This window comes from Wickerhamiella sorbophila, assembly GCF_002251995.1.
Source record: "Wickerhamiella sorbophila strain DS02 chromosome Unknown contig3, whole genome shotgun sequence".
Lineage (NCBI taxonomy): Eukaryota > Fungi > Ascomycota > Dipodascomycetes > Dipodascales > Trichomonascaceae > Wickerhamiella > Wickerhamiella sorbophila.
The window spans coordinates 1223010-1246729 of NW_020194004.1; the positions used below are offsets into that span (position 1 = coordinate 1223010).

Consider the following 23720-nt stretch of genomic DNA (forward strand, 5'->3'; position numbering starts at 1 on the left):
ATTCCCAAACTGTCTGGGCATGTACAATTAGAGATGTGTTATATTTTGCTCAATTAAAGACACTTACATATCAGGGACTTTCAGGCTCGTATTTGGGCACATCATCGTCGCCATCATCGCCCCAGGCTGCCGGTGTCGCTACAACACCCATTGTTCGTCCCGTAGCATAAGGTCCCGACGCTCCAGGAGTCGGTCCACTTTCGTAAACGCCTGATCCACCGACTCCAGGCGTAGCAGCAGAGTAGTAACCAGGACCGCTGTCGCCAGGGGTCGTGCCCCCGTTGGAGTTCCATGCGGGTGTGCGGCTGCCATCGGCGTTCCATGTAGGAGTTCGTCCACCATCAGCGTTCCAAGCTGGTGTGCGGGATCCAGCATTCCAAGCCGGGGTTCTTGATCCGGAGTTCCAGGCAGGAGTTTGTCCACCTGAAGCATTCCAAGCAGGTGTGCGCGAACCAGAGTTCCAGGCAGGTGTTTGACTTCCAGCACCACCCCAAGCGGGGGTGCGGCCACCGCTGGCACCACTTCCAGCCCACGCCGGAGTACGGCCACCACCAGCACCGCTTCCGGCCCAAGCAGGTGTTCGGCCACCGTTGTTGTTGTTGTTGCTTGCCCAGGCTGGCGTTTGTGCGCCAGCAGCATGGCGGGGAGTCCGCGGTGGAGGCATAGACGTACGCAGCCCACCAGATGGACGCGATATGTAGTCGCGGAAAGGGATAAGTGCTCCACCGTTCTGGCTTTTGAAAAGCAGCTTGGTAACATCCACAGTAATAATTTTATTACGAGCTTCCAACTCGATTTGCGCAGCCGTGTCGTTGACGTCACGAACAGTGCCTTTCAGACCCTTGTAACTAGACCCGGCGCCAATGGCTACTTTCTGGCCAAGAATTCGCCTTGCGTTGAAATTCGACCGTGCAGGAGGGGGTGCCATCGACATGGGTGCTCCCGCAGCTGCATTCGGGTTCATTTTGGATAAATCCAAACCGCGTTCGTCACGTGCGTTCTTGGTTTGCACGGTCATTAAATGGTGGACACGGTTAACAAAAATACCCAAGTTTTCAGTCAACTCGCGATTCTGCAAGAACGCGAATTGGTGATAAATACGAAGAATAGTACCTTCTCGGCGCTCACCGCCTGCCTCGCGAACCTTGTCGCCCACTTCGATCTGACGACCGACTTTGTCGGTAGCTACTTCACGGCCGCTGGTGATCTTGCCAACAATCGCACTTGGTGTAATTGCCACAATTTGCCCATCCTGGGCTAGAACTTTTACACGCTCACGTTCAATGTCGACGATACAACCAACAGTCTGGGCATTGAGTTGGACCAGATCGTGAAGGGCGTACTGCCCAATAACATTAGAACCACCGATATCACTCGCTGTCTTGAGATCCTTGGCAAAAACAGTGACCTCAGTTTGAGACAAATCACTCAAAAGGGTGACCTTGTCCTTGGATCGCTGCACAACCAGACCAGTATCGTCTTTATAATTACCGGCGGTGACACGGACGTGATCGCCAACCACAAAGTATTTCCGTAATAATCCAGAAGGAACAGCTACCTTGACGCCCTCATTTCCCTCTGTACCGACAATGGATACAATGTCACCGGATGAATCAGTTACTCGTCCACGAAGACCAGCCTGCTCACCCTGGGTAACTTCGACCATTTCACCCGGCTGGAAAGCCTGGGTTTTCGTGTCACGACGTAAAGATTCCGACAAAGACTGCAGATCAATTCCCTCATCTTTAGCATTTGTCAACTTTGTGATCTCTTCAAGTGTTGGGTTAACTCCCTCAGTTGAAATCAAAGTCAGCTTAAAATCCTTGATAAGATATCCATTCTCATAGGTGTCAGCTGCATAGACGTAAGAGTTCTGTCCACGGCGCTGTAAGTTTCTAGCATCGTACTGGCCAGCATCACTGGCGGAGAATAACCTTTGAGGGGGGCGATCTGTGGCAGTAGCTCGCTTACGCTTGGATTGGCCACTAGCGGTGTCGATAATAGGTGCTCGACCATAATCCAATCGAGGAACGAGCCGGAGCTGGACTTCGAGACCATTTTCACTCAAGTTCTCTACAACAGCCAGATCGCCAGCATACTTGCCACGCTTCACTCGCACATAAGCTCCGGGAACCAGCTCGGTATCTTGTGACTTACGAACGCGGAAAAGATCAGGATACTCCTTGATGGGTACCAACAAAATTTTTGATTGTGAGAAAAGGTGCACGACACCTTTGCATGCTTGGAGGGCAGCCTTTTGGTTTCGCGCTTCAACGTAGATACGGCCGGGGAAGGCGTCACGCTGGAAGGCGGAGAAGATCTCCAGCGGGTTGGGGCCGTACTGGAGATTGATTTTTTTGCGCAGCAGAGCACGAATAGCCTCTTTCTCTTTACCAATGCGGCAGTTGATTCCGAAAATGCTCGGATCATGAACTGATGGAAGTAGGAGTCGCTGAGGAACTACACCACTGTCTCCTCGATATTTGTTGGCGGCACTGCGGCCGTACTTTTCACGATACTCATCAGCCAATCGCTCAGCCTCTTCTTCAGTGATTTCGGTTTCTCTTCTGCGATCGACTTGACGATGGATGGGTTCTTCTGCGCCCTCCAGGTCTTCGGCATCAGGCTCCTGGATGAATCCATCGTCTCGACCTAGCTCGTCTTCATCGTCCTCAAGATCTTCTTCCTCATCGTCGACCTCGGCTTCAACATCCAAGAACTGGTTGCGGCGCAGCTTTCTTCGGCGCTTTCTGGGAGCGTCATCATCATCGTCGTCGTCGTCGTCCTCCACATCGTCGTCCTCCACGTCGTCGTCGTTCTGCCCCTCTTCCTCTTCTTCAGAGTTTACTTGTTCGAGCTCGTGAACAGTCTCGGCTTCTTGTTCATGATCAGCATCGAGCTCGGCATCATCACTTGGGGCCTGGGTTTCGCTGTCTGGAGCAGAGTCCACAGAGGGACCTGCGAGGTCTCCAGGTTCCGTGGCATCGCTATCGAGATCCACTTCGAACTTTGCCGCTTCAGGACTCGACATGGTGGCAAATGTCTTTGCGAATTCGAGTTTTTGGAGTTGAAGGTTGAAAACTACCGGCTGACACAACTATGTCCTGGCTGGAGGGTAATTACGCCAGGCTGTGGTTTGCCTCACATTGTCAGCGGGTGGGTGGAGGTGAAACCCCACAATTCTGAAAAGTCGTTGTACCCCCTCTCTTAGCCTCCTTAATAAGACTTTGTCAAATAATACAGGACACGACGTCGACTTTTATTAACTGCTTGGTATAGATGTACGCGATCCAGGTTTTGTTGACGCTGTTCACGTTGCTGCAGGCGGTTACTGCTTTGAAGCTCAAAGTCGAGGCGAACGGAGAAGCGCGTTGCATCCGCGACTTTGTCTCGAAAGACACGCTTGTGGTTGTGAATGCTCGGAGCGACGGGTTCCAGGGCGACGGCCAGCGCCTGTCCGTTGTGGTAAAGGATATTAAAGGTAACACATATGGTTTCCGTGAGAACATGGGCGATGTTTTCCGCGTTGCATTCACGCCCAGCTTCGACACCTCCTTTGACATTTGCTTCACCAACAACAAGCAGGCTGGTCGTGGAGGCCAGCTGAGTCGTCAAATTGACCTCGATGTCGATATCGGAGCAAATGCTCGTGACTGGGCCGCCGTGCAGGCCAGTGAAAAGCTCAAGCCAGTTGAGCTTGACCTCCGCCGCATCGACGAGGTCGCTGAGGAAATCCAAAAAGAGCTTGCTTACCTCCTGCTCCGCGAAGAACGCTTGCGTGATACCAACGAATCCACCAACCGTCGCGTCAAGAACTTCTTTGTCCTCATTATTCTCGCATTCGTTGGCTTGGGCGCTTGGCAGATTCAATACCTACGGGCCTACTTCCGTTCCAAACATATTATTTAGTTCTCTCCAAAACTCGGCAAACTCTTTGAGAGACACGCCGCTTTTTATGTTCCCCTTGGACGTTGCGAGTTGTAGCATCTTTTCTAGGTCCTTTGACTCTATCCCGAACTTGAGTTTTTCAGCAACTGCCTCCAAGCTTTCCTGGGTAATTCTGTCTGTTGCTGGATCCTTTAGTAAATCAAAAGTCCGTCGACAATCATCATCTCCTTGATTGTCTTCGTTATCCGCTAAATAGTTTGCCACCGTATTCACAAATGGCTCAAAGTGTATGTACCCGCTGCCCTCTGGATCCATTTCCTTGGCCAGGGGCCCTGCAAGCGACCCGGCCAGCCCAATGGTCTCCAGAACATCCCCCAGGGATTCATAGCTCACTACTGGCATATCCTGTGCGTCAACCTCCATATAATCCGTGAAAGCACTAGATATCTCGTCCAAATCTACCATTTGCCTGCCATACAAGTTTGTGCTTTGTCAAGTTCCCGCCAAGTTTTTTTCGCCCTAGATGAAGTTCTCGGTGTCGGAGTTGTCGTATCTTCGCAGCTCGTTGATTAGCTCCCCACCACTCCGGCCGGACTGCAGAAAGCCTGGACAGTTTAGACCTGTCGAGTCGGAGGTCGATTGGCTGCCATTCACTAATGGATCAGCCAGAGTGCGGGCTGCAGATGGCAGTGAATGCATTGTTGGCATCAAAACCAAGGTTGTAGCACGGTCTGAAGGCAGTTTGATAGAGCCCTCTGTTGATATTACTGGATACAAAGATAATGACCCGCTACCGAACTCGCTGGCCGAGGCTTTGCGGCATACTTTGAACGCATGCCCTGAGCTGACTGCTCAGCTTATTCTTACCGAAAAATACGCCTTTAGGTTGTATGTGGACTGTGTTGTACTTTCATTCACTTCGCACCCGCTGAGTCTGTTGTCATTGGCTGTGTTCAGGGCCCTCAAATCGACCAGACTTCCCCAGCTTATCTCTTCTCGCGACGACACTCTGGTTGACGAGATCCCTCAATTCAACGACGACTGGGATGCTGCACAGCCTATCTGTACGAAATGGTCACCCCCGTTGGTGTTGTTGCTGGCTATTGTTGGTGACAACGTGCTATTAGATCCTACAGACGCAGAGCTAGAAGTCGCGGAAACAGCGCTGTGCATTACTTGGAAAAACAATGCTATTGCTGCTCCTATCAAAAATGTCGATATTGGATCGGGCAAAAACGTCGGAGGTTACAACCCCAAAGTCCTCCTGGATGCCTATGACTTAGTGCAAAGCTGCGCGGCTCAAGTTGTATCGATGATAGTATCATAGAAAATGTATTTAATTAATGCTGGTTGTTATATGCATTTACCAAAATGGCGGTTGCTGTTTGGATATTCATAGATCGCACCACACCAAACTGCTCTATCTCCACGCAGAAATCAAGATGTGCCAAAACCTCGCCTGGGATACCCTCGCGCTCTTTGCCCATAACCAGAACGGTTTTCACAGGAAACTTCAGATCAGGTCTGAGCGTGCGACTATTATCGGTTTGTTCAATGCCCACAAGTGTATAGCCCTCCTGCTTCTTTTCTTCCAAGTACTCGAGTAAGCGGTTCTCGGGCACTTGTAACATAGGCATCCACTTGTCAGCGGTAACAGCAGTATTTTTGAACTGGGGATGTTTGGACACAGAGATATCATTCAGTGTCATGAGTTTGGCACCCAGAGCATCGCAAAGCCGGCAGATGCCACCAAGGTTTGTGGGCTTGTCGCAGAGAGTAGCTACAACAATCAGTCCTGATCGCTGCAAGGGCTGCAATCCATCAAAAGAGCCACTCTTAGTTTGAATGTTTTCATTGGTTACGCGAATTGCGTCTCTAATCATAGAGATATCATGGAATGCCTTTATAGGACGCAAGTCAGTAACATCCTCGTCCGCGTAAGATCGGGTTCCGAGTTCCTCCTCGAAATCTGCTTTATACAATCTATCCTTCAGAACCCTTCCAGTGATGCGACTAGAAACACCACCACAGATACTTGTGAATGTAAAACATTTGGAAATTGACCACACGGAGTCGTCGCCGTTTCTGAACTCTTTGAAGTTCTCAACTGATGCTGCGCAAGACGCGATTCCATCGACAAGCTTTAGCATCAGCGGGTGAATACAATCTCGCAAATTCTGGTCCAGGAAGATAACGTATATCATAGCAACTGCAAAATGCCGAACTGGAGCTCGGTTACTGGACGACAACGGAATCATAACATCCAGATATTTCTGATAAAACTCGGGCTTCAGTTCCTTCGTGACCTCCTTACCTACCAAAAGGCCAATCCGACCAAGAGAAGATACGTGGCGCGGGGCCAGAGTGTTTTCTAGTGGTTTCAACACAAACTCATCAATTAATTGTGTAGGTTGCCTTGAGATCACTAGCGCTATGATCCACTCGACGTGTATACGAGCTGAAGGCGAAGGCTCGAGATCGACGGCTTTCTCCAAAAGAGTCCTGGCTATGCTCACGGCAAGGGAATCACCCCAGAACTTTGACATCAAAGTTAGCAATTGGAAACCGAGTATCCGAACTCTTTCTTCGTCTCCATCATGCCTCTTTCCAGGTTGTAATAAAGCGAACCGCTGATCATGCAAAAGGTAAATAGTGATTTCCACGGCATCGTATCCTTTGGAAAAGTAATCGAAGGCAAAAACTTTTGCAGCTTTTTCTGATAGCGGCCAGAAGGCATGATAGTTACCAGATTCGTTTGCAAGAAGAGTCTCCAGATGAAACGATTGCATATTGGTCTGTAGGAAACAGAACCCTGCTGCTGCGACTCGAGATACCCAAAGGCAAGGAGTCGCTACTAGCCCGCGGATCAACTGGGGCAAAAGATCTCGGCGAGCATAGCTCTCATCCATGATATCCAAGGCAATCGCTTCCAAATCTTCAGTATTGCGCGAACGTACAGTTTTTGGCTTCGTGAGGACTTTTATAAATTGAATATGCACAAAGTGTTCTGAAGCCCGGAGTTTTTCTTCCTTGAACGCGTGCCAGATAGACGATAAAGCTGAGGCAAGATTCTCTGAATCCACTTCTTCAGCACTAAGGCTATCCATGGAGCGCGACAAGCATCTAAGTGCCGCGATTCTTGGTTCGAACTCGTCGTGTGAGAATGCTCGTTTAGCCAGCTCAACTAAAAGTGGCCATTCTTCCGCGGGCACAGCCTCAATCTGATCAAAAACATGTCTGATACTGCGGCAGTGTAACGACCTCATTTCACAATTCATATAGCCCGTCATGTCAGCCTTTTCAACTAGGAGCCTAATCAGAGCGTTGGTTGGAAGTGGTGCCACAAGACTCGAGGCTTGGAGGTAAGGTAGCATTTGAACCAGTGTATCGCCAATGGGAGGAGGAACAGAAATGTTAGTGTTTGGGTAAAGACTCAAAGCATCGAACTCTGACTCTGATAAGTATAGACCATCGGAAAGCTTTTGTGCGAGATGGTTCACAGCAGGTGAGCTCGCAAGATTCATTTCAGAATGCAAGTAAAGTATTACCTTGTCCACGTCGACTACATCGGCACCCAAAGTGAAACTATCACTATCCTTTAGGGCATAAAGAATCGAATAGGCTGGTTTTAGCCCAGACTTTTCTACCAAAACTGGGAGCCATGCATTGGGCATCCATTGAGCCACAGATTTCAAGTCAACGGTCTGAACACCATTAATGACAAGCTTATCTACCAACTTCAGAGCTTGTTCAGCAGTAATGAGGGTCGTATCAGCGCCTCTAATAATAATATTTGTACAATTGTGTAACAAAAGTCTGCCCATAGCTTCAGATTTGTAGCCTAGTAGTGCGCAGCCTCCATATACAGCTACGCTCAAAAGAGCATCAAACTCTAGTATACACCGGATAGATGAAACTAGAGCATTCGTGAGAACAACTCGTGGTGCTTCGTATTGTCGAACGCTCTCTGAAAATTCCTCCATTAACTCTTTGATAAAGATGTTCATCTGTTCTCTTTCAAGAGCACAACAGAGTCTCTCGATAAAAGAAAATACCTTATCTTTGTAAACACACCGTCCTTCTTCGACCACAAAGTTGGAAGCTTGCAATGCACAAGGGATAAGTTTTCTTGCTAAAAACTGAGGAGAGATGTTGAATGTTTTCAGTGGCTCACCTAGTTCTAGCACGAGATTGTAGACAAAGTCTCGGATATTAGATGTCAAGCCAGCTTCAAAGAGAGTCACTGCCCAAATCGAAGGGATAACTGACTGGGGGTGCAGAAATGCGACGATATCGTCTGCAGAGTCCTCTGCCTGATTGAGTGAAGAATCGATACAAAGAATCTCGATCAGAGCGACATAGCGAGACCAACTGTTAAGATAAGTTGTCTTTTCGCCGGATCTCCAAGCCATTTCCTCCAAATCGAGATCAAAGTCGAGCTCTTTCAAGCTTGCAGACAGGATTTGGAGGCAGTATTTTGTTCGTTCACAGGATTTCATACCAATAGAGATACCTTCTCGTAAGAGCCTCCAATACTTATCTTTTTTCAACAGAGCTTTAAACTCTTCGCCTTTTGTGAATTCGCTCTCACTGAGCACCCAGCCAATCCAAGCTTTATACGCTATCTGAGGCCGATCGACAACGCAATTCTTGATTATGGACCACCAGGACGACAGTGAGACTCTTGAGCAAGCATATTTAGTACTGGACACCAAAATTCGCGCTACGGTATCCGCCAATCTTATATTTTGGTGTGATAGAAGCTCGTATAGCACATCTAATTCGCAGCCTCTGATTGGCACATCTCCAGTCAAAAACATTTGGTACAAGAATGTCAGGGCACTCTCAAAGACAAACTCATCTTCCGACCCAAGTTTGGAGAAGAGTTCATCAATTAAAAAATCACGGACAGGCTCAACTTTTCTAGCGATAAAGAAAAGAGGATCCCTTGCGAAATCATGGTTGGGGATGGCAGCAGCTGAAAACTCGGAACGAAACATGCTTTCAAGATTCCTCCAAACCTTGGGTGTCAATATCATGGGGCCATGAGCGTCATAGAGGGCTACTAACAGTTCAGCATTTTCCATGGACACTTTGGTGCCACTATAGAGATCTGCCGCTTGGCCCAAATCAATCTTCAGGTCAGAATCATTTGTTTGACGTTCTAGGAGGTCCAGAGAGAGTCTTCGATCTGGTATTGACGGCACCATGTGGACACTGTCTTTTTTTCGAATATCTCACTTTACTAATTTACCTGGGTTGTGAGGCGGGCACTTTGGTAGATTGAGGGACCAAAAGCTATAATGGTAATGAGCATGCAAATCCTAGCTGCTTTTTAACAATAAAGGCTTGCGATTAGTTGAAATGTATCTTGGTCTTGGGTTTTGTATATATTTTAGTTCAAATAAGCCGATTTCTCTCTTTGTGGAAGTCAGGCGTGGCTCGCTTCCGCAACTAACTACAAAAAGATCACAGCATGTATTAATTTAAACTGTTTAACCATTCTTTCGCATTTGATTCGGAAGCTGAACAACTTTTATTTGAATCATGCATGGCACCCGATTGGGAAATATGTCGCAGATGCACTATATGTTACAAACCATCCTAAACCATTGAACTATGCTCAAAACCAACCCTGCAAGAGAGAATATCAAACGAGGTACAACCAAAGCTCACAGTCCTCTCAAATTATACAATCCAAACGGGAACACGGGCAGCCCCCGCTCAGAGAGTCCTCTGAAGGCTGCATCTGGCATCAACCCCCCGCCTCCTGTTTTGACTAGACCATCCAGTCCTCTGCGTTGTAAAAGCCCAGTTAGGGACTCTGCTAATGTCAAAGTTGCTGTAAGAGTCCGTCCTTTGATTGCAGAAGATGCGGAAGTTTCCTGTTTGCTTTCAATGGCCGGACAAGATACGTTTTTGTCTCCTGACCCAACAAGCACTAGACAGCAAGAAAAGCGTTCATTCACATTCGATAAATCGTTTTGGAGTGCATCGAAGGACAGCAATTTCGCGAGTCAAGAGGACGTTTACGAGTTATTTGGCAAAGAGTTTTTAGATCACAGTTTGGAGGGATACAATACATGTATTTTTGCCTACGGTCAAACAGGTTCAGGAAAATCATATACTATGATGGGCACCGAATCGGAGCCTGGAATTATTCCTCAGCTCTGTTCAGACTTGTTTGAGCGAATTGAGCAGTTGCAGGGCATCTCAAGTGTTTCCGTGCGAGCGTCGTTTTGTGAAATTTATAACGAGCAAGTCCGTGATCTTTTGAGCAACGCGAAAACCAGCACTAATCTCAAAATCCGAGAAAACTCTTCAAGAGAGCCCTATGTGGAAGGTCTTTCTGAGTTTACGGTGAAAAATGTAGCTCAGGTCTTGAAGTACCTGAAACAAGGTAATGCTATCAGAGCCACTGCTTCTACCAATATGAACAGCCACTCCAGTCGATCTCATGCTGTATTCTCGCTCGAAATCAGACAATTGACTTATGAGGATGGCGGGACTGAGGAAAAAAGATCGCTTCTTCGACTCGTTGACTTGGCTGGCTCCGAAAGAACAAACGCGACCGGAGCAACGGGGCAAAGACTACGAGAAGGATCCAATATCAACAAGTCGTTGGTTACTTTAGGCAGAGTGATATCCGCGTTAGCAAGTGATCGCCGGTCAACCCTTCAGGTCATTCCCTACCGCGAGTCAGTTCTCACCAGGCTTCTCCAAGACAGTTTAGGCGGAAACTCGAAAACCGCTATGATCGCCTGTATATCCCCTACAAACTATGAGCAAACTTTGTCGACATTAAGATACGCGGTACAGGCCAAGCACATCACCACAGAGGCCCGGGTGAACCAAGACCGTATTGATTCTGAGCAGCAGGGAGCTCAAATTGAGGAAATGCAGAAGCGGTTGAATGATTTGCAGCTCAAACTGTCCAAGCGAGACCAGCCAGATGAGAGTAGTGTCATCGCGAAAGTCGCAGCCACCGTCCGGTTTTATGAAGACCGTGCTGCACTACTTGAAGCACGTTGCCGTAAGTTAGAGCAGCAAAACGACCTGCTTACTGACAAGCTGGAAAGAACGGCTCAAATCTTGAGGACTTCTGGTCAGTCTCTCGCGGCCACAGGCGTAGATCGAATTCAAGCCCTAATTTCCGAATATACCCAATTTGGGCAGACTTTATCTCAGGACCGCGAAACTGTTAGCAACAGACTTGACTATTGGACCGCCATTCTAGAAGCTATGTAGAGTTTTAATATATTTATGTTTCTCCTTCATGTCGACATAGGCAGGCTTTGTCACCCAAACAAGACGTTATGAGCGATGGAGAGAATGATTCTGAGAACAACGACGAGGGACAATACCGCGAAGTTGACATCTTTTTGTCCAAATGTAAGTATTTTTAATCCAAACAAAAAGGTCCAGACTAACAATTAGTCCAAGTCAAATCCTCAGACATGTCTGAGGAGATGATAGAAAATGTCAACGATGTGCTAAAGAACGGCTTTGAGCAATGCGAGTTCCATCGTTATGATAGCGATAGGCAAAGTGAGCTTGCTGAGTTGGTAAAAAGAGAAATGGACAAGAGGTATCAACCCTCCTGGCATTGCATTGTTGGCGAAAAGTTTGGCACATTTGTGACACACTCGAAGGGCAACTTCATCTACTTATCTCTTGAGAAAAAAGGTTACAATGAGAAGAACATAAACATTGTCCTATTCAAGACATAAAAGACCTTTAAACCGTGTATCCTTGTGCAATTGCTTTGATTACCCATTGGATAATTCCCCTTGCACATGATGCCACGGCTTAGTTCTAGTAGCTCCTGACGAACACGAGGCAACGTCCGTAAACTTTTGTTTACCTACATCACAAGAGCAATCAGCAATTGTTAGCCACCGGCCCAAGATAGCGGCTGCAGGCATTGCTTACCCCTTTATTGGGTTAAAATTAGTCATTATCCGTTTCCAAACATAAATCTAGCTGAGTCAACTTGGTGGGGGCAATAACGACTGCGTAACTTCTCTCTCCATGGATTTCGAAGACAATAACCCACTCTCAGCTATTGATGGTACTGAGCAGCCGGAAATGTCTGTAACAAAGCCCAAGCAGGAGGTAAAGGTACTCAAGTCGCTCGAGAACCAAGAGATCACCATCACAGATGCCGGGAAGAGTCGCGAGGGCACTAAACGCGGTCACATAACCTACACTATCAGCGTTGGTGGAGTCAATGTTCGCCGAAGATATTCTGAATTCGAGAGCTTGTTTCTGAATCTTCGTCGTCTGCTTCCGACGGTAGTTGTACCGCCCATTCCAGAAAAGCACAGCCTCACCGCGTATGCCGCAAACCCGTCACACGCGCATGAAGATGCAAAGATTATCGAACATCGACGGCGCATGCTCACGGTCTTTCTGAAACGTTGTTTAGAAATACCCGTTATTCGCGACTCCTATTTGATGGAACGTTTCTTGGACCCGAACACAAGCTGGAACGAAGTTTTGACCTGTGAGTACCTTGCGAATCTGCCCAAGAGTTCGCTTCAAGCGCCTCCTTTAGATGCAACCAATCCCACACCGGCACATGCGTATCTTCCTATTCCTCCATCTGGGGCCAAGCTCCGTTCAGAGACTGACCCGTTGTTCAAGGACATTGAAGACAGTGCCAAGGAGTACGAGGCGGTCATTGGCAACGGGCTGGACAAGGCTGCTCGTCGTATCAATAGCCAATACACAAACTTTGCCAAAGATTGTGCCGATCTTGGTGGCCAGTTCAATGCATTCAGCCTGGAAAGCCAGGGAGACTTGGCCACTGCCGTTGAAAAGGTTGGCCAGGCTCTTGACACTGGATACCTCTCGACCGATCTTGCGCTCAAGGACTCATTGACAATAGAGTTCAGTGAGCCCCTAGCAGAGAGTGTGCAATTGGCCGCAACTGCGCGTCAAGTTCTCAAATACCGACGATACCGTGCTCTTCAAGTGGAAATGGTTGAAAAGGCCATGGCGAGCAAGCGGGCCGCTCTGCAGCAACTCGAGCACGCAGAAGTTGAAGCACAGAAAATCAATGATTTCTTGAATGCGGATGAACGTATAAACAATGCATTAACTGGCTCTTCATTGGGCCCTGTTTCTTCCAACGACGTGACCCTGGCTATTGCTGAAGCGTCGGGCTCTGACCACTCCACAGCGGGCTCCTCTGTTGACGGGTTTTCGCTCAAAGATGATAGCATAGGTGGATCGTCGGACACTGCATCAATTGATAGCAACGATAAAGGTGATGTCCAGCCCGCAGAGAGAAGGTACTCTTCGGTGACCAAAGGATTCCGACTTCCCGGCCTGGCCTCTATCAACAATGCATTACACGGTATGATAGATACTGACCCAGAAACCACCCGGCGAAACAATATAACCCGTACACGGGAACAGCTCGCCAATCTTGAGGGTGCCCTAGAAATTGCAAAGCAAGATAGCGCAGTAACATCAGAAGCGGTGAAGGAGGAAATTGAAAGGTACAAGAAGGTGAAAGATCAAGATCTAACTCAGTTGGTCAGAGCCTTTGTTCGCTGTCATATTGAGTGGGCAGAGAAGAACCAAGCGGCTTGGGAAGAAGCATACGCTGTCGTTACAGGCGAGCAACTTCCTCGTAATTAACCCATTTTATATATTTCTCTATTATTTAAGTTAGACATATCTCATACATTATTCTTCATATATGCTGTAGTTTCCAAGAAATTACCGTACTGTTCTCCATGCACGGAGCAGGGTCATGCAGCGACTATGCATAAGGATTTGTTTACATATGTTCGTCGTGCTTCTGTCAGCTTGTTCTTGTGATTGAAAGTTAAAAATTTGGAGGTCTTAACGAAACTTTTATGGACTACCAGGACTTTGTAGAAGCTTACGGCCCGAATGAACCAGCAATTCCTGTTGGTAAGTGCCAAGTCAGAGCCCAATACTCTTGGAGCGGTGAGCAGAAGACGGATTTGGGATTTGTTGAAGGGGATCTTATTGATGTGACCAGTACCGGAGATGGTGACTGGTGGGTTGGAAGATTAAGAAGGAATAAGGTGACTGGATCGTTTCCTCGTAACTTTGTGAAGTTTGTTGACCCTCATCAATCGGTTCGAAGACTCGATAGTGATGTTAGCCGATTGGCCATTTCACAGCCTTTGACATCTTCACAGACTACTCAGAGATCTTTGGCAGACTCAAGAAACTCTAAAAAGAGCGTTCAGTCAACTGAAGAGTTTCTGCAAGATATTTCCAACGAGTTGAAAGCCCTTACCTCTAGCATGAATAGCCTCGATACCAGTGGACCAGTAGTGGCTGATTTGGGCTTTGAAAATTCTGAGAGTGCTAGTGATAGTGATGAGGGACCACCTCCACCACCTCCTCCTCACAAATTTCTGCCAAGCAGCAGCGGCAACAGTGCGAGATCTCAGCCGCCAATTGTAGATCAATTCACCCTTGACAAACAACTCATGCGCAAAATCACAGATTCGCCAGATTTCGAAGAAGTGCCGTTCGATCCTAGAGCGTTCGCACCTCAAACCACTCCAGTTGGACCAGCTACTGATCGAGCCAGATCGAACGAGCGTGTTTTCAGCGGGCTGAGCACGAGATCTCGAAGTGTCGAGTATTTTTCTCATCCTGGATCTAATGTGACACCGTCACCACCGAAGAAGTCTTCAGGGACGCACAGATTTGTTCGAAAGCTGTTCAATAAACGAGAGAATGGCCAGGAGCTTGGGTTTGCTCTCACGCGAACTATAAGCGCTTCCTCTCACTTGTCTACCGTATCATCGGCTTCACGAATCAAAAGTTCTCTGTTATCACCTCTTAAATCTTGGGCTAAAAATTTGAGAGATCCCGACAACGAGTTTTACCCGTCTAATCATCACCAGGGAACACATGAAATTAAAGCCCCGACAACTGTTGCTCGAACCACTGTTTCCAACGCTTTGCTTGACCCATCTTGGATGGATAATCAACGGAACCTTTATCGTTCACGAACCTTGACTGAGCATGAGTTGCAAAAGCGGCGGCAAACCAATGAGCTTCGGGGTGTTTCCTCTTCGTCACCTCTCGCCCTGGTTCAAAACTCAAGCAGCGAGTTCCATGACTATCGTTTAGAAGACTTTGGAGCAGTTGACCACGAAATAATGTCACTGTCTTCCTGGCCACGACTGATGACACCGGCCGTGTTTGCAAGTAGTCACATTGGACGAAGATTTAGTGACCCTGTTGAGAGACTACGAGCTGTGTTTATATTGTGTGCGTTCCATATCACTGCACTAAAAGATGCGAATGGGCCTGATCTTACCGACATGCAAGGAACACTCTCCCGAGCTATGCATACCAAAATGGCTACTCCTCTGGAGCTGGCTCACCTCATTGATTCAATGTGCGGTGCGCTAGATATTGAGTCAAGGATGATCAGAGGATATCTGCGAACTCAAGACACTGAAGCCTCTGGAAAGCCTCATTCCTGGAATGCTGTTAAAGTTGAGGGCGAGTGGCGATTGCTCGATGCGTCTGCTGCCTCTCCATCGTCACCGCACGCAAGCACGGACGATATAAACAAATCATACTTTTTATGTCCACCCCAGCAGATGATCTTCACTCATATCCCGAACCAACTGAGCGACCAATTCTTGAGTCCGGCCATTCCTGTTTCTGCCGCTGTGACACTACCACTAGCAGGACCCTCAGCGTTTATTCACGGCGTTGAGCTCGTTGACTTTTCACCCAGCCTACTCCATCTAGAGAATTTTGACATGTGTGAGCTTAAAATCACGATGCCAAATGATCGCTATGACGTTGTGGCCGTTTGCAAAAGCAAGGGCGACGAGCGCGAAGGGGCCGCTCTTGCCCAGCCCATATGGGAAGAAAATAGGCGAATGTTCAGAGTCAAAGCTTGTCTGCCAGAAGGTAGCTCAAAAGGAACCCTTCAGCTATATTTGGCAGATCGGACGATATCGTCAAGAAATGTTGAAGCCATGTCTCTTATTTATACCCTGACTCTATCTCATCAGGGTTCAAACGCGGATTTCAAATTTTTACGTCGGTTCCCTGCTCCTCAGGCTCAGAGGCACGACGTTTACATTGCCGCACCCCAATGCCGACAACTCGGCAAGGGCCAGCCCTACACATTCGAATTCCATCAGCACCCATCGAAAGGCCTAACTCCTGGCTGCGGTCTGGTCCAAGTAAAACTAGCTGTGCAGTCGCCGTCTGGACGTGCTACGGATTTGACGCCTCGGGCAACTGGTCCTAGTGACACGTGGAAAGCTACCGTCCGCGTCCTTGAAGTTGGAACGTGGAGAGCAGTGGTTTCTTCCGACGATGGTCAAGGATGGGCAGCGCTGGGTGAATGGTTTTGTAGTTAAAAGTCTAATTTAATATTTTAAACAGCTTCAAATTGAAACAGGAAGAAGACCGTAAGGGTAACCGTAGTACTTGACACGGTAAATGGCAATAAAGTACGAGTATCCGACGTAAACACTCAATGCCAAAGCAACAGCAACACCCAGCTGAACCTTGGGGTTGGTGATGCGAGGAACCTTAGCAATCAAAGAAATGGTCAGGAAGCTCAAAACGGCATATAGGATAGCAATGATCTGCGTTTCGATAGCAAGCTGATTTCCAAAACCAGACTGGAAGTAGACAATTTTCCCATTGTCTTGACCCAGCAGAGGAGTTCCACGGGTAATATTGAACATTTGACCGGCAGTGAACAAAAGAACGGTGACAACCGAGAAGGCGATCCAGGGCTGGCGGGAAGTGATAATCCTTTTGAACACATCCCAGAAAGCTACAAGAGCAATTAGGACAGCGATGATAGTCATAGATGCTCTGAAAACACGCTCCCAGGGGAATGGCTTGACAATTTCAACGTGGAATCCCTGTTGGCCCAAGAGACCAACGAGAGCACCGACCTGATTGCCAGTGGATTTGAACTCAGCGGTGAGATGGTCACTTCCTACTCCACGAGGAACAGCATTGGGCAAGTAAATTTTGAAAGAAGGCACCGAAGTGAGAGACAGTTTCTGGAAAGACCGTGTGCACTCCTCGAATTCACCAAAGACAAAGTATAGCTTGTTGCCATCTGGATTCTTTTTGCGCCAAGACGAAGCCACAATATGGTAGTCAGGACCAAGTATGTTACAGAAGTGACAGCCGAATCTGTCGTTGGTAGTACTTAACAGCAGAGCTACCGTGTAGTCCCGCTTGTTGGCCAGGATCTGGTCCAGCATTTGGTCATTGGCGTAGACAACACCATCGGATGAAACATGGTCCTCAATATTGAATGTAGCCACAACAAAAATAGGCGTCAAAAGAAGCGCCAATAAGCTGTGAACAAAACGCATATTCGTTGGCCGTTTTGCGTGTCTAGATGGGAGCCCAAATCGTCCTGACGTAATCGTACGTTTTATTCCCACATGGCAGAGCGAGCGGCCATGAGGCTGCTGAGAGAGCAGTTAGAGGAGGCTTGGTCGGTCAATGAGCACTTGGTTGAAAGGATCGAAGAATTGAAGTCGAGATTGGCGCGGTACGAGAAACCAAAAGGGCAGGTCGGTGACCATTCGACCGGTGCAACACATTTACACACGCACGATATGCCTCGACAAAGTGCACGCGTTTTTCGGTGGCCAAAACAACCGAGCAACAAAAGAGTTATAAAAATTCGTGACAAGGTGTCTGATTTTGATGATGAGGTTATTACAACGCCAGTTCGTACAGTGTATCGGTCTGCGAAGCCATTAGACAGCAGTTCTTCGTCTGATTCCGGCTACAGTTCACCTAACCGTCAAAACATGACGGTTCCAGATATCCTGGACGACACGATTATGTCCAAATTTGACAGCAATACTGAGTTGAACACCACGCCAACGAGCAAGTTACAGCACCGGAATGCTACACCTGCCAAAATCTCGAAACCAACCATTCCCAATATATCGCCTGTACCGAAACCTATTCGAGTAGAAGCGACCAGTACAGGGGTAAGAGTATCGACGAGGTCGTCGCGTCCATCGTCAAGAAGACGAATAGTCAAGGCTGTGCTGCCTGACGAGACAACTGTGAATCAGTCAGGGGTCATTTCAGATTCACCAGCAAGGGCCAAGCGGCAAATGTTTCGTATTTAAATTATTTATTATGCAATTAAGTTATGTTTCAAACGGCTCCAGATATGGCATAAGATCATCCAAGTCGTCTCGTTGAGTCAAGAGGTCGAGCAGCTGTCCAATGCCATCGACAGCGTCTCTCCCCTCTGAAACCGCTAACGCCGAAACAATGAGCTGTCTCGTGGCTTGCCTGATATCTGGGGTATCAAACAGTAGCAGCGAACCTGCCTTTTTGAGCGATGTGTTGAGTTTCTCTGTCGTGGTGCCGGGCAGGCTGCTACAGCACTCTCTTATTTCCAGGAAAAGCTTATCGATGGTCCATTGGAAATGCTGCCACAAGGCTTTAAGAAAAACGCCATATTTAAAGGCTTCAAGGGACCGTACTCCGGCATCTAACTGCGTCATTGCCATCGAGAAAGTTAATAAAAAACAACCGATATCAGCGTAGACTCTACACTGTTGCTCGGTAAAATACAAACTGAAAGGCCAATCCAGTTCAAAGAGAAAGGTAACGCGAACACCAAACATGATATCGTCAACTTGGTCGTTATATTCCGCCTGCTCTTCCTCAGGCAGCACTTCAAATTTGATCAGTCTGTGACAGAGGTCCTCACATTCAGGAGCGAGTTCGTGGTAATCTTCAAAGTAGCTGGCAACAGCATTTTGAAACAGCTGGTTACTCGGGTCTGCAGGTAGCCGTGCTCTTTTTATTTTTGCAGTTTCCAAAAACGTCCTAGTGAACGCGCTGGATCCAGCCAGCACGATTTTGCGTAACAGATCAAGAGTATTTTGTAACTGGATGTTGTTATTGGGGCTAGCCATGACAGTGTCAAGTAGTGCATTTCGAATTCTCGTCAATTTGTCCTTGATATCGGTGAGATCTATGGTGACTTTGATGGACTCGAAAATGCGAGCATTACTCTTCAGAACATCACGATTTTTGGACTGCAGAGAGAATTGCATCATGTTCATACGCTGTAAGCAGTTTCCGGTATCTATGATACATTTCAGAGTTTCTCTGTCTAGAGAGGGGTGCGCCTTTATGCTTGGCCAGTCAATTGCCTGACCCCATAGAATCCACGACGACACGCTGCGAAGCCACGATCTGTCGAGCTCTATTGAGAGATCTTGCGCGATGTCTCTTATTTCAGGAAACCCAGATAAACAGTCCGCTTGAGTCTGAGCGATTATTTCTGCGGTTGAACCATTGTACTGAACCAACGCCTGGGCGTATTCCATCTGGCGATCCCACTTGTAAAGCGAGTCTGCAAAGATGGCCGCAACAGAAATACCAGGGTATGCACCATACTTTCCCTTGCCGCTCAAAATTTGCTTCTCTATAGCGGCTAAGCACTCTAGATAAGGCCGTAGCACCCTCTTTTCCACGACGCGCGCTAGAGGTGTCGCGGCTTCTCTGCAGGCACTCTTGATGGTCTGCACTCGAGACCCAAACTCAATCGCCTGCTCAAATAGGTCCTTCTCTGAAGGGTGCAGCAGTAACGCACCGTTAAGAGACGACGGGTAGCCCGCCAACACTATCAACAGTTCATGTTGCATGACCCGACTGACAAATTCGAGGTGCAGCAGAGACAGGGAGATATGCATGCAAGCAAAAACTAATCTACATTTGAATAAGGTCTACTGCAGCCTGCTGCATAGCTTGTAGCCGGTATTGGCTCGAGCCCAGCTTCATTTTCAATATCTGGGGGGTCATTAAACTCATTCTGCCTTGCGACGCGACTTGGCCTGCCATTATGGCGACTGCAGCTTTATGCTCGACGTTAAACGTTGCAATTGTTTGCAGCGCAGAGCACAATGTCAAAGCAAGCTCTGAGGTGGGCTTGTTGATGAATTTGGAGTAATCAAGATATACCTTGCCGCCCAGCTTCCATCCATTGACGGTTGGAGGGATACGCTGTAACAGCTGTTCAACCGTGTGGTAGTCGTTCCGAATAACAGCCTGTGGAGCAACCAGGGTGATTAGCACTTTGTGGGCATCGTCAAACAGTTCGGCTTCAATCAACAGCTCAGACTCTTTAATATAATTCTGCGCGTAGTGTGCATACAGTGCCTGCGATTCCAACACCAACTGCTTAGGGAGATCCAATTCGGCAGCAAAAGAGCTTGATAGAGACCATGGTGAGCGCATAAGAATGTCCTTGACAACAATCAAAGCCAGCCTGTCGTCCACGATGTGAAGAGCCACAAACACCGCACTGGTCAGCTGTGATGATTCAAGTAGCTCGTAGCTTAGCTGGACGCAAATATTGTCGATGGTGTGCGATTCACGAGGAATATTTTTCAAAGCTTGGAGAGCCAAGAAGGCAGTGGGCAAGCCTACAAGAGTGTCGATTTGATTTAGAACCGACGGCTGGCAAACCAGTCGCAAGAACACAAATTCAGAGTCATCGCTATCGGGCAAAGTCGCAATAATATTATCAATTTCAACCTCTGGCATCCCATACCAGAGCTTTAGGCCCAGGACGTTTTTCCAGTCCAAGCCTTCAGTGAGATCCAGTTCGGCTACTCGCTGGCCATTGGCAGAGTATGCTGGAACTAGTCCAACATTTCCTGATGCAAGCTCGTAGATCGCCCTTACCTTTGAGGGAATAAAGAAAATAGCATCTGAGCTTCTCCATTCCTTGAGCTGGGCTTGAGCTGCAGCCCGGGCGGCCGGGGATCCCAGTTGAGAGATCAGTGTAGCCAAATGAGGGTTGCCAGAAGAAATTGCACGAACCGCCGCATCTTCAAGACGATAACCACAGATTAATATCCAGATTGCGTCGAAATCATCTTCAGCCGCAGAAAGGTCTCTATTGACAGCTTTAGATGTTTGCTCAACGAGCCAAGCCGACAATCGCTCCCGCCGAGTAACTCCAGAGGAGCCGTCAAAAATAACCGAACAGACAGGCCAAAGAGGATGTGGGAAAATGATTTGTAGATCAGCAAATGTCACATTTGTAGCAAGTCGCATGAGACCGCCAGCTGCCGCGGATCTTCCAGCCTTGGTCACAAAAGATTTGAGGATACCGGTGTCTAAGGACGTTGCATCTTTAACCATGACTTTTCCAACACCACTTATGGTTGGTGCCTTTTTTAGCATAGAGTTGGAGGTGAACAACGTTGGTGGGCGTCTCAGTTTCTCGTAGGCCGAAACTCTATCATCCTTGGCACCATACAGGATCCTGTTTAAATCATTCGCAGTAAGTGATCCGTCCACGGCGGATGCCTCAGCAACAGCGCCTTCAGAAGCCTCCAACAAATAAGAGTTTGCCAAGACATCAACCCAAGTTCGAGGCTTGGAAGGTTGGGAATCTGTCACTATCTGCATTTCGTCCGCAACAAAATCCGGAGTAGATGTTCGGGGAAAAAAACCAACAGATGTGAGGGGTTCTTGGGCAACTGTAGGAATAACAGGATTGGAACGAACCGAAGGTTGAACCGATTCAAACTTTACAGCAACAGATTCAGTAGGACGTGAAACACCATTGATCTCCACTGATAACTGTTCGTGTTCGTCGGCTGAATTTTCGTCGGCGTAGTCGTCGTCTACGACCATTTCATCAACAGGCAACCCCCACATGCTAAAGTGAGGAACTTTGAACACCCAAACGCCATGAGAAAATGTGATGAACTCAGCACCACGAGACTCATTAGCTTTTCTGAGCTTGGCAACATGCTTAGCCATTCGGGGGTCGGCCATTGACAGAATGAGCTTCCCTTGCGTATCACGCGGGAACGCGTTTTCGATGGTAACAGTACAGGGCACATTGAGTTCCTTGCCACGTTCAACCTTTTTGCGATCGTCAGGATAAACGCAAACAGTGCCTTCGTCAAATACAACCAGCTTGCCCAAGATATCACCTAGATTCTCGATCCCGGACAGATCAATTGGGTCAGAATACAACAGTTGGCCAAAATTGTCGCGGCCAATAACAAGATTAGGAACTGCCTTGAGCTGCTCCTTGGAGTAAGAGGCGAGCTCGTCAAGGCCTGGCCGAATGAAGTAGCCTTGCTCCAAAGCGGCTTTGTTGACGCGAACAAGGGTCACGGTCTGCGCCTGTTTGTGGAATAACGATATATCCGCCGAAGGGAGTGTCGAGTCTGCAAGTGACTGGGCCACTGTGGTTTCAAGCGTGCCATTAACAGAGTTTTCCATTGTTTGTTGTGCGGAACCGTTCTCAATGGCCAGTTTAGACGCTGGGGCAGAGATGGCTAAGGCGGGTCGCTTGGCTCGACGAATTATCAGATTTGTCGGGCGATCCTTGATATATTTCTCATACGAGTTCAAGAGCTTGCGAGTGTCCTGCTGATGCTCTGAAGATCTCTTGATTGGCAAAGACGATTTTTCAGTGGTCGAAACGGACGGGGCAGATGCCACAGCCAATTTAACAGCTGGAGCAGATCTGCCATTCTCTTTAGCTGTTTGAGCCATCCCTGCGGTTAAAGACTTGTACAATTTAGGAGATCCGTTGCTCTGGGATCCGGGCAAAGTATACGAGGGCTGCTCAATTGTAGCGAAAAGGCGCCCAGCAGCGCCATTGCTAGATGAGCCAAACAATCCTGCGACGGGCTGTGTGGTAGATGTTGAAGCAGAAGCGTTCCCCAAACCATTCATAGGGGTGGACTGGATACTGGATCCAAAGATGCTAACACCAGTTGTAGGGGCTGCACCGCCTGTGGTAGGAGCTGCCGCTTTTCCGAATAGCGAGCCGGTTTGATTTGTTGAGCTTCCAAACATACCTGTACCCGTTGTGGGTGCAGACGTACCTCCTAAGAGGCCTGAACTAGCTGACGGCGTGGAACCGAACAAGCCAGTTCCAGTGGAAGTGCCTGCAGCTGCAGGTTTTCCAAACAAACTTGTGGTTCCAATTGTACTTGTGTTAGCAGTACTATTTCCAAACAGACCTCCTGTTGAGCTGGACTGTGCGGTATTGTTTCCAAACAACCCGGTACCAGTCGACGAGGTTGTAGTTCCTGGTGCTGCGGTACCTGTTCCGAATAAGTTCGTTCCAGTGGAAGCTGGCTTAGCATCTGCAGAAGCAGACGCGTTTCCAAAAAGACCAGTACCGGTTGCAGCTGGTTTAGCACCAAACAAACCACCAGAAGGCTGACTAGGGGCAGGTGCTGCGAAAAGGCTTGAACCAGTCGGCGCCGGCTTGTTACCGAACAGAGAAGAAGGCTGAGTGGTGGTGGTGGTGATGCTGGGATTGGATCCAAACAATGAGGGGGTAGATGGGGCTGATGAGGAAGATGTCGCGGTTGGTGCCTGGCCAGGCTGCGCAGTGGTGTTTGATCCAAACAGACCCCCCGTCTTTTGCTGTCCGAAAAGACCGCCTTGGGACGTAGTTGACGACGTGCCAAACCCACCAAACGAAGGTGTTTGGTTCTGGGTTTGTGGCTGGCCAAATGTGCTCGCTGAGTTAGTGGCCGTTTGGTTGAAAAGCCCTCCACCGTTCATCTATTCGGGTGATGACAAAACGTCTGGGACTCGGAAAATAAACAACATTGGTGATCTTTCGCGATAAGTAACGAAAGGGCCAAAACTGCTCCACCAAAAACCAAAAAAGGTACAAAGATATTGTTTATCTCAACCGAACACAAAAAGTAAGGCTATCTCTAAGCTTTTCCTTAGAACGCGATCGTTCTGATGCTGCCGCCACCTAGGGGAAACAATGAGAGCCATCTATGCATGTAGATAAGCACTGG

General features: G+C 48.1%; 13 protein-coding genes across 13 annotated transcripts; 7 read left to right on the forward strand and 6 right to left on the reverse strand.

The window, feature by feature from the left end:
- Positions 1 to 70: 70 nt before the first annotated feature.
- Positions 71 to 3031, reverse strand: B9G98_02569 (Transcription elongation factor SPT5; the record flags this gene model as incomplete). The annotated part of the gene is made up of 1 exon (XM_024809126.1): positions 71 to 3031. The coding sequence occupies one exon, from the start codon at positions 3029 to 3031 to the stop codon at positions 71 to 73; it is 2961 nt and encodes a 986-aa protein (XP_024664894.1).
- Positions 3032 to 3279: 248 nt separating this feature from the next.
- On the forward strand, positions 3280 to 3909 carry B9G98_02570 (Endoplasmic reticulum vesicle protein 25; the record flags this gene model as incomplete). The annotated part of the gene is made up of 1 exon (XM_024809127.1): positions 3280 to 3909. One exon carries the CDS (start codon positions 3280 to 3282, stop codon positions 3907 to 3909), a length of 630 nt encoding a protein of 209 aa, XP_024664895.1.
- A 170-nt stretch (positions 3910 to 4079) lies between these two features.
- On the reverse strand, positions 4080 to 4353 carry B9G98_02571 (hypothetical protein; the record flags this gene model as incomplete). The annotated part of the gene is made up of 2 exons (XM_024809128.1): positions 4080 to 4124; positions 4153 to 4353. 2 exons carry the CDS (start codon positions 4351 to 4353, stop codon positions 4080 to 4082), a joined length of 246 nt encoding a protein of 81 aa, XP_024664896.1.
- Positions 4354 to 4411: 58 nt separating this feature from the next.
- On the forward strand, positions 4412 to 5215 carry B9G98_02572 (Exosome complex component RRP42; the record flags this gene model as incomplete). Its single annotated transcript, XM_024809129.1, has 1 exon — positions 4412 to 5215. The coding sequence occupies one exon, from the start codon at positions 4412 to 4414 to the stop codon at positions 5213 to 5215; it is 804 nt and encodes a 267-aa protein (XP_024664897.1).
- A 13-nt stretch (positions 5216 to 5228) lies between these two features.
- Positions 5229 to 9098, reverse strand: B9G98_02573 (tRNA (guanosine(18)-2'-O)-methyltransferase; the record flags this gene model as incomplete). Its single annotated transcript, XM_024809130.1, has 1 exon — positions 5229 to 9098. One exon carries the CDS (start codon positions 9096 to 9098, stop codon positions 5229 to 5231), a length of 3870 nt encoding a protein of 1289 aa, XP_024664898.1.
- A 409-nt stretch (positions 9099 to 9507) lies between these two features.
- B9G98_02574 (Kinesin-like protein KIF13A) lies at positions 9508 to 11136 on the forward strand (the record flags this gene model as incomplete). The annotated part of the gene is made up of 1 exon (XM_024809131.1): positions 9508 to 11136. One exon carries the CDS (start codon positions 9508 to 9510, stop codon positions 11134 to 11136), a length of 1629 nt encoding a protein of 542 aa, XP_024664899.1.
- A 68-nt stretch (positions 11137 to 11204) lies between these two features.
- Positions 11205 to 11618, forward strand: B9G98_02575 (Dynein light chain, cytoplasmic; the record flags this gene model as incomplete). Its single annotated transcript, XM_024809132.1, has 2 exons — positions 11205 to 11280; positions 11326 to 11618. 2 exons carry the CDS (start codon positions 11205 to 11207, stop codon positions 11616 to 11618), a joined length of 369 nt encoding a protein of 122 aa, XP_024664900.1.
- Positions 11619 to 11919: 301 nt separating this feature from the next.
- Positions 11920 to 13536, forward strand: B9G98_02576 (Sorting nexin-41; the record flags this gene model as incomplete). The annotated part of the gene is made up of 1 exon (XM_024809133.1): positions 11920 to 13536. One exon carries the CDS (start codon positions 11920 to 11922, stop codon positions 13534 to 13536), a length of 1617 nt encoding a protein of 538 aa, XP_024664901.1.
- Positions 13537 to 13757: 221 nt separating this feature from the next.
- B9G98_02577 (Cytokinesis protein 3) lies at positions 13758 to 16274 on the forward strand (the record flags this gene model as incomplete). Its single annotated transcript, XM_024809134.1, has 1 exon — positions 13758 to 16274. The coding sequence occupies one exon, from the start codon at positions 13758 to 13760 to the stop codon at positions 16272 to 16274; it is 2517 nt and encodes an 838-aa protein (XP_024664902.1).
- Positions 16275 to 16301: 27 nt separating this feature from the next.
- Positions 16302 to 17255, reverse strand: B9G98_02578 (Dolichyl-diphosphooligosaccharide--protein glycosyltransferase subunit 3; the record flags this gene model as incomplete). Its single annotated transcript, XM_024809135.1, has 1 exon — positions 16302 to 17255. One exon carries the CDS (start codon positions 17253 to 17255, stop codon positions 16302 to 16304), a length of 954 nt encoding a protein of 317 aa, XP_024664903.1.
- A 72-nt stretch (positions 17256 to 17327) lies between these two features.
- B9G98_02579 (hypothetical protein) lies at positions 17328 to 18032 on the forward strand (the record flags this gene model as incomplete). The annotated part of the gene is made up of 1 exon (XM_024809136.1): positions 17328 to 18032. One exon carries the CDS (start codon positions 17328 to 17330, stop codon positions 18030 to 18032), a length of 705 nt encoding a protein of 234 aa, XP_024664904.1.
- A 21-nt stretch (positions 18033 to 18053) lies between these two features.
- On the reverse strand, positions 18054 to 19616 carry B9G98_02580 (hypothetical protein; the record flags this gene model as incomplete). Its single annotated transcript, XM_024809137.1, has 1 exon — positions 18054 to 19616. One exon carries the CDS (start codon positions 19614 to 19616, stop codon positions 18054 to 18056), a length of 1563 nt encoding a protein of 520 aa, XP_024664905.1.
- A 16-nt stretch (positions 19617 to 19632) lies between these two features.
- On the reverse strand, positions 19633 to 23472 carry B9G98_02581 (hypothetical protein; the record flags this gene model as incomplete). The annotated part of the gene is made up of 1 exon (XM_024809138.1): positions 19633 to 23472. One exon carries the CDS (start codon positions 23470 to 23472, stop codon positions 19633 to 19635), a length of 3840 nt encoding a protein of 1279 aa, XP_024664906.1.
- Positions 23473 to 23720: the final 248 nt, after the last annotated feature.